The 9027-nt window shown below is 44.3% G+C and overlaps 1 protein-coding gene across 1 annotated transcript; it reads left to right on the plus strand.

The window, feature by feature from the left end:
• Nucleotides 1-994: 994 nt before the first annotated feature.
• ZMAT2 (zinc finger matrin-type 2) lies at nt 995-8120 on the plus strand. The gene is made up of 6 exons (XM_031666488.1): nt 995-1134; nt 1475-1568; nt 2665-2788; nt 4564-4637; nt 5097-5242; nt 7067-8120. Exons 1-6 carry the CDS (start codon nt 1117-1119, stop codon nt 7208-7210), a joined length of 600 nt encoding a protein of 199 aa, XP_031522348.1. The 5' UTR covers nt 995-1116; the 3' UTR covers nt 7211-8120.
• The last annotated feature ends 907 nt before the right edge of the window (nt 8121-9027 follow it).

Here is a 9027-nt window from a genome sequence, read left to right on the forward strand (position 1 = left end):
AGAAAATGCTTGAGTGTATACTGGAGAATTGTGTGAGGTAGGAGTAACCTCCCTGGGATGATGCTTCTGTATTCAGTGATGAGCAGCCAGTTTCTCCCTGTTTCCCCGTCTGCTCAAGAGGTAGTTTTTTTTGTTTGTTTTTGTTTTTTGTTTTTTTTTTTTAGATGGAGTCTTGCTCTGTCAGCCAGGCTAGAGTGCAGTGGCGTGATCTCGGCTCACTGCAACCTGCGCCACCCAAGTTCAAGAGATTCTCCTTCCTCAGCCTCCCAAGTAGCCAGCTAATTTTTGTATTTTTAGCAGAGACAGGGTTTCACCATATTGGCCAGGCTGGTCTTGAACTCCTGACCTCATAATCCACACCTCAGCCTCCCAAAGTGCTGGGATTACAAGCATGAGCCACCGCGCCTGGCCAAGAGGTAGTTTTATTGCTAAAATCAACATATAGTGAGCCGGTATGCCACAGTGCTTCACTCTAGAGTGTTGTTGATGACTGGCCTTTCCAAATCCAATTAATGCTGATTAAATTATGTTCTACTATAAAGTTCCCCAGGTGATGGAAAAATGAGTGAAGTAAAGTGTGATAGCATTGCTTCAAGGAAAAGAGCACAAGTGCAAAACATGCTTTTTATATGTGCGTCGGGAAGGGTACCTCTGTTGCAAACGCTTCAGTGTAGTTTAGGGTCATATCGCTAGTGCATGCAGGTGAATGAGAGGCAGCTAGACCCCCTAATGGCGCTTCAGCCTTAAAAAAGGTTTACGAATTCTTGGCAGTGGACGCAAAGTTGTTAGACTAGATCAGAGACCACAGTTTTTCGAACCTCAGTTTCCTTGTTTGTAAAATAGTTGAACTAAATCTTGACCCTTCAATGCTTGTTTTGAAACCCAAGGCAAAAAACGCTTGCAGGCGCCCTTACTTCCGTGTTGCTTCATACTCCTCTTGCGCCTGCGCTGTCTCCTTGGAGCAGAGGCGGGGCCAACAAGCCTGTTTTAGAAACCCTCCAGTCCTTAGCTCGTTTGGAACACAAGACTCCAAGCTTATTGGAGGGCCATCTTGCCTTACGGCTCCAAGCCGCCTTTTACGGCATTTTTCAGCTCGCCATTCACTTCGCTGTGAAGATGGCGTCGGGCAGCGGGGTAGGTGTTGTGTCTGAAGAGGAGGTTTTGCGGGGTGGGGAATGGTTTTTCAGACCTGAATAGAGACAAACTCCTGCACCCGACCGGCTTTCCGATATCTCCTCGAGATCGCAGGGTCCAGGTTCAAGAACTCCCCAGTATAGGCCTTGGCAAAGGGTCAGTGGAATCATGGAGGTTTCTCGGGTTGGGGGTCCTGAGGCTACCCCAGCCTTCTCATGCAGTCCAAAGAGGCTTCGCTTTCAAAAGGTCCTGTAGCTGCCTGGACTGCGAGGGCGCGGTTCCCTGCTTCTTTAGGGGTCCGGACACGGCGACGGATCTTGACGCTTTTTCCCCTCCACAGACAAAAAACTTGGACTTTCGCCGAAAGTGGGACAAAGATGAATATGAGAAACTCGCCGAGAAGAGGCTCACGGAAGAGAGAGAAAAGAAAGATGGTGGGTGCTAACTACATCAAGGGCTAAGGGTATCACAGAGGCGATGCGATGATGGAGAGCGGGTGGGAGTTGAAGTGCGCTGCCTTCCCACGCGGTTAAGCTCTGGCAGAGTGTTGCTTCCCTCGGCCTAGGTTTCTACATTTACAAAATGAGAGCGAGGAGGTGGGCTGAAGTAAGCAGTTTTGAAATGCTCTTCAGCTCTATTTTACTCCGCTTCCTTGCCCACCCTTTGCTTGGCTCGTTTAATGCTTTCCTGAAGTACAGAGACGATAACGGAATCCTTTGTAGTGACAGAGAAGTGTGGAGTATTTTGCTACTGTGCATTACCGCTGTCAGTGACTCCCCTCTTTCCCTTGAAATTTCTTAAGGGAGAGAACATTCCTGGCCCAATCAAGACCCTCCCATATAGTCTGAGAAAAGCCGGGGTACTTTCCAGGATCTGTGATTGTTTCAGCTAGTGCTTAGCAGTGCTGTTTCTCTGTGCCTTGGACGTCAGGGACTTGGTGCTTCTCTCCTGGTTAAGAGATTGCATACAGAAATGTCTTGTTTTGTCATCTGTTTCAAACGTGTACATTCTTCTTTCCCTTTACCTCCAGGCCACCTTGCATTCACTAACTCTTTCAGTTTTTATGTAACATGTAAAATAAATAGTGCTTGACATGTAACAGGCATTTCCTAAATGTTGGTCACCTTTTATAAATTTGCCCAGCTCTCAGAAGGTTCCTTTCTGTTATGCCTAGGGTATCTGCCTGAAAGCATTCTTGAATATCCTTGCTTCTGTTTTGAAAAAGTTGCTTCTAGTAACACTTCAGAAATTCTCCCCCACAATTCAGTTAATCAATGAAAATAAAACATACTGCTTTTGGATTGGCTGGCTTTGAAGTGGAGAAAAGCTGTAGAGAATTGGGGATTGCTTATGATTTTTTCCTGTGTTGAGATTCTCCCCAGCTGCTACTTTAAGTGTCTGTTGCGTCCTTTCTTTCAGGAATCATTTTGAAATGAGAGTAGACCTGAATTTTGGGTTTCATGCATTTTTTTTCCTTTCTGGTTGAGGAGCTATAATATTGAAGGGACTTCCTTCCCCATTATGTTTCAGGAAAACCAGTGCAGCCTGTCAAGCGAGAGCTTTTACGGCATAGGGACTACAAGGTGGACTTGGAATCCAAGCTTGGGAAGACAATTGTCATTACCAAGACAACCCCTCAATCTGAGATGGGAGGGTAAGTTGCTTATCATTTTTCTGTGCAGCCAAGAATGCATCTATTAAGCCACCGATTTTGGTTTTAGGAACTATTGAGGAAGGTCCTTGGCCCCAGGATTATGTTCTTCTTGCCTGCAATTCCATCTTTATATTTGTTTTTCTGTGTCTCCCAAGGTCTCAGGTTGACATGATAGTGTCTCTAGGAGTGGTCACTCAGTGGGCTTCTTCATATTATTAGCATTGGCTGGGCACGGTGGCTCATGCTTGTAATCCCAGCACTTTGGGAGTCCAAAGCAGGAGGATTGCTTAAGCCCAGGAATTCAAGACCAGCCTGGGCAACACAGTGAGACCCTGTCTCAATTAAAAAAACAAAACAGACAAAAATCATACTAGCACTGCAACTACTAGTAGTAGCACTACAACTACTACTTAATACATATTTTAAATTTTTTTTTTTGCTGGCTGGGTGCGGTGGCTCACCACGCCTGTAATCCCAGCACTTTGAGAGGTCGAGGCGGGCGGATCACGAGGTCAGGAGATTGAGACCATCCTGGCTAACAAGTGAAACCCCGTCTCTACTAAAAATACAAAAAATTAGTTGGGCTTGGTGGCGGGTGCCTGTAGCCCCAGCTACTCTGGAGGCTGAGGCAGGAGAATGGTGTGAACCCGGGAGGCGGAGCTTACAGTGAGCTGAGATCGCGCCACTGCACTCCAGCCTGAGCCACAGAGCGAAACTCTCTCAAAAAAAAAAAAAAAAATTTTTTTATTGCCATTATACTTGTTATCAATTCTGATTTACTATTAATATTTTAAAAGGGATTATTTGATCTGTCAGAGGAAGAAATGAAGGAAGGTGCTACTGAGGAGATTTCTAGGGGAGAAATTAGGTAGAGCCTAGGAGTTGTTAATGGTGAAGAAGCGGGGTGTGAGGTTCCAGACTAGCTGCAAAGGCTGTAGTTGTTATGGATGCCTGATTGTACACCTTCTTCCAAGACTGTAACCTGTAGGAAGAAGGGTCCCACAACAGCTTGTCACCCTTTTGCCCCCCACTGCTTCTCTCTCCAGTTAGGTTTTCTAGCAGGAGAGCAACACAGATAGCAATGAGTGACACTTCTCTGAGCTGCTTAGTAAACCCACTGTTGTCCATTCCTGTCTGTATTAGTTATCTATTGTTATGTAAATTAACAAATTAACCCAAAGCTTAGCAGCATAAACTACACCACTCACAGTTTCTTTGGGTAAGGAATGTGGGAGTGGCTTACCTAGGTGGTTCTGGCTCAGGGTCTCTTCATGAAGCTGCAATCAAGGAGTTGGCAAGGTAGGTCTGCATTCATTTGAATCTTAAGTGGGGCTGGAGGATCTGCTTCCAAGCTCTCTCACATGCCTGTTGTTTGGAAGCCTAAGTTCTTTGCCCCATAGACCTTTCTATAAGACTGCTCACAATAGAGCAACTGGCTTCCCCGGAGCAAGTAACCCAAACAAAGACAGAAGGCATGGTTTTTAAAATAACCTAATTTTGGAAGATATTACTTTTGACATATTCTGTTGGCCACACAGACCAACTCTAGTACAAATTGGGAAGAGACTACACAGAGTAGGAATACCAAGAGGGTGGGGCTCCTCCTGAGGCTGTCTTTGAGGATGACTGCTATACTCTCTCGAGAGCCAAGGCTTTATAGAAATGAAGGCTTAACACTTCTAAAAAGAAGTTTACCTAAAAATTTGTGTTTCTTGGTTGAAAATGATAAGATCCTTAAAACCATATTTGACTCAGGTGCTGTTTCTTCCTGTTAGATATTACTGCAATGTCTGTGACTGTGTGGTGAAGGACTCCATCAACTTTCTGGATCACATTAATGGAAAGAAACGTAAGGCTTGGAGGTAGCTTGTGACTAGGGCTGGAATTGGGTTTTGGAGGTGGGGTGGAATGGAAGGGTAGGTTTTTTTTTTTTTCTTCCTGTTTCTTTTTACTGATCAAAAGAAGGCTGGAATAAGAAAGGTAGTTTCTATTGGGCTCTTTTTTGATGCCCCTATTAGAACTCTCCAGTTGTTTCAGCACAGGCCATCTTTTACTTCATTATGTAATATTTCTGGAGGCAATGGGTAAGAGGCCTTATTCTGGAGGCCATGAGACTTTTAACAGCACCCAAACCATGTGCTGCTCCTGGGCCCAGCTGACCAAGGGAGTTTCTTTTAGCCGTAATTATTTGTGCTGTGTGTTTTATGAGATGTCATATGAGAAGATGTCAGAGAAGTCAGAAAAATACTTTTTGAGGGGCTGAGGATGTTTTAATGAGCTTGCCTTCTTCACTGTTGACCCCATCCAGATCAGAGAAACCTGGGCATGTCTATGCGTGTGGAACGTTCCACCCTGGATCAGGTGAAGAAACGTTTTGAGGTCAACAAGAAGAAGATGGAAGAGAAGCAGAAGGATTATGATTTTGAGGAAAGGATGAAGGAGCTCAGAGAAGAGGTAAGCCTCTCCTAGTCTTCCCCTCTGCCCCAGATTTGAGTTTTATGTTATGAATTATGGGAGACCCTGTCCTCATCCCACTCCTACTCCCAGCCCCAGAGTTGTATCTCCTGAGTTCTGTATATTAGCGGAAACATTTGTTGCCTTTGTTTAGGATTCTCATGATCTGAAGGAACTGGCTCTGAAACGACTTTTTTGTCCTGGACTCTGTGGGCCTTATTATTTATTTATTTTGGCGATACAGATATTTCTCAACTTCTGACAGGGTTACCTACCGATAAACCCATCATCAAGTTAAAAATATCTTAAGTCAAAAATGCATAATACACCTAACCTACCATAGTTTAGTCTAGCCTACCTTAATGTGCTCAGAACACATTAGCCTACAATTGACCCAAATTATCTAACACAAAACCTATTCTATAATAAAGTATTCATCTCATTAATTTATTGAATACTGTACTGAATGTGAAAAACAATGGTTATATGGATACTTGAAGTACAGTTTCAAATGCATGTCAGTTTTGCACCATTGTAAAACTGAAAAATCTTGTCAGAGCATCGTAAGTTGAGGACTGTCTCATCTGTATTCTTTGATTTAATTTTTTTAAAAGACTTAACTTTTTTTAGAGCAGTTTGGGTTTGCAACAAAATCGAGAGGGAGGTATAAAGATTTCCCATATACCCACTGTCCCCCACAACATGTATAGCCTCCTCCATACTTTTTTTTTTTTTTTTTTTGAGACGGAGTCTCGCTCTGTCGCCCAGGCTGGAGTGCAGTGGCCAGATCTCAGCTCACTGCAAGCTCTGCCTCCCGGGTTTATGCCATTCTCCTGCCTCAGCCTCCCGAGTAGCTGGGACTACAGGCGCCCGCCACCTCGCCCGGCTAGTTTTTTGTATTTTTTAGTAGAGACGGGGTTTCACCGTGCTAGCCAGGATGGTCTCGATCTCCTGACCTCGTGATCCGCCCGTCTCGGCCTCCCAAAGTGCTGGGATTACAGGCTTGAGCCACTGCGCCTGGCCATACTTTTTTTTTTTTAACTACAAGAGGAATTAACTAAATGTACCTAGTCCTAAGGAGGCCCATGAAATCAGGCTGACTGGGTCAGAATTCTGTTTCTTCCACTTACTGGCTGTGAATCTTGGGCAAGTTATATAACCTCTTTGTGCCTCAGTATCCCCATATTAGAGATCTTAGTATAATATGCATGAAGTACTCAGAGCAATTTCTGGCATGTACTGCATGCCCCAGAATGTCAGTTGCTATTATATGGTTTTGCTGTCATAACCCTGTCAGGAACTAGAAATGACATGGGGCCAGATGCAGTGGCTCACGCGTGTAATCCCAACACTTTGGGAGGCCAAGGTGGATGGATCACTTGAGACCAGGAGTTCAAGACCAGCCCCAGCAACATGGTGGGACCCTGTCTCTACAAATACAAAAATTAGCTGGGTGCAGTGGCACACGCCTATAGTCCCAGCTACTTGGGAGGCTGAGGTGGGAGGATTGCTTGAACCCAGGAGGTGGAGGTTGCGATGAGCCGAGATTGTGCCACTGCACTCCAGCCTAGGCGACAGAACAAGACTCTCTCAAAAAAAAAAAAAAAATGAACTAGAGTGCAGGCTTGAGAACTTCTCTCTAGAGGCTAAAACTTCTTTTTGTTATCCTTTATAATTTTTACTCTGGCTTTTACTCTGTCCTTGAGATTTTACTTGTCTTAAGTACTTTCTCCTGAAGATAGAAAGGAGTCTTGAAACTCATGTCTTTTTCAGTAACATTTGGCTGAGGAGTCTAAACTGATTCTGAGTGATTTTTCCCTCCAGGAAGAAAAGGCCAAAGCATACAAGAAAGAGAAACAGAAGGAGAAGAAAAGGAGGGCTGAGGAGGACTTGACATTTGAGGAGGACGATGAGATGGCAGCTGTGATGGGCTTCTCTGGCTTTGGTTCCACCAAGAAGAGTTACTGAGGCTTTCTATGCTTGGCCTAACTTGGGCCTATGCTGGACCTAACTTTGTGTGTGTGTGTGTGTAGTCGGGGGTCATTTCTTTTTGGGTGATGGGAAAGTTCTTAAGAGTGTCAATGGGGAGGGATAGAGGGTGGGGCTCATGGTTTCCCTCTACTTTGGGAGAGGGCACAGATTGCAGAGGTAATGCTGTGGCGTATTGCTTCAGCCTCAGTATATCGCTGGAGTCATAGGACCCCTGCCCACCTGAGTTTCCAATAAAGAAAAACCTCCCCTTCTGAGGCTGCTTTCCCAAAACTCCCCTTGCATCTTTATCTCTCCATCTATCCAGCCTCTTGTCTGAGCATCCCACCTTTATCCTGTGTTATGCCTTTGTTTTAATTTTAACTCATGTTCAGCCTGCAACAGAAGCATTCTCTAGGTCCCAGTTTCCAGTTGATTGCATATCCTTGACCGGCCCTTTTTCCCATCCTGCCCTATGGTTCTCTAGCTACCTGTGCATGCATGTGTATTTCTGCCTGGTTCTATGGTGTGTGGATGTGTGTGCATGAATCTGTCACATAGAGGGGGCCTGAGCTGGAATCCTAGAGCATTGCTGCCCTGGGGCCTGATGTTCTTGGCTTCCTCAGAGCATGTAACAGGAAATTAAATGGGATGAGTGTTTGGTGTGGTTTGTGTCTGATGAGTTTTTTAACATTCAGGTGTAGATTGTTTCAGGTTCTCGTTTCATTTTCCTGAGGATTTCTGTTTTTGTCTTCCTTGTGAGCAGGCTTTTGGAAGAACCTGTTTGATGCAAAGAAGAAAATGAAAAACAAAACAAAACAAAAAATCCCCAAAACCTTATTATGGGAGCCCTTGGGTCTTAGAAGCTGTTCAACATGTATAATAAATGGCATTGACTGGGCCTGTTTTACATTTGGTGGGAACATTCCATAATTTTGCCTGTGAATATTTGTTTTTCCTTCTCATGCTGAGGATTTCCATAGAGTGTTTTATTCTTCCATTTTATATCTTATTTTTGCCTAGGGTTTTTTTTTTTTTTTTTTAGCATGAGTTATGTTTTCCTCTGGTAAGGGATCTGTGTCCAGAGGAGCCTGAACCAAAACTATTCTTATCATTTCAGACTCCTTTGATCTTTTGTTTTTGGAACAGTAGAACTCAGGATTGAACTTAGTGTTTTTCTTTTTCTTTTTCTTTTTTTTTTCTTTTTTTTTTTTGAGAGAGTCTTGCTCTATCGCCCAGTCTGGAGTGCAGTGGCGCGGTCTTGGCTCACTGCAACCTCCGCCTCTTGGCTTCAAGCGGCTAATTTTGTATTTTTAGTTGAGATGGGGTTTCACCATGTTGGCTAGGCTGGTCTAGAACTCCTGACCTCAGGTGATCCACCTGCCTCAGCCTCCCAAAGTGCTGGGATTATAGGCGTGAACCATTGCACCCTGCCCTTAGTGTGTTTCTTACTGTCTGCTAGAGACAGGATTACTTAATCTTGGCACTGTTGATATTTTGGGCCAGATTATCATTTGTTGTAGAAACCAATGCTGTGCAGTGTAGGGTGTTTATGATTTTGATTTTGATTTAGGATTAACTTCATCCCTGGCCTTTACCTGCTAGATGCCAGTAGCACCCTCTTCCACAATTGTGACAACTAAAAATGTCTATGCCCCTGAGAAAGGCAAAATCCCTCCCTACCCACATGGAAATCCACTGAGAAGCAGCTAGCTGTTTTCCCTACCTTGGTCTAATTTGAGAATTAGATGGCACAGACTGGTAAACTCAGTACAGAAACTCACAAAACTTTGATATCCACTGGATCAAGTACTGTA

Source organism: Papio anubis, chromosome 5 (genome assembly GCF_008728515.1).
Source record: "Papio anubis isolate 15944 chromosome 5, Panubis1.0, whole genome shotgun sequence".
Taxonomy (NCBI): domain Eukaryota; kingdom Metazoa; phylum Chordata; class Mammalia; order Primates; family Cercopithecidae; genus Papio; species Papio anubis.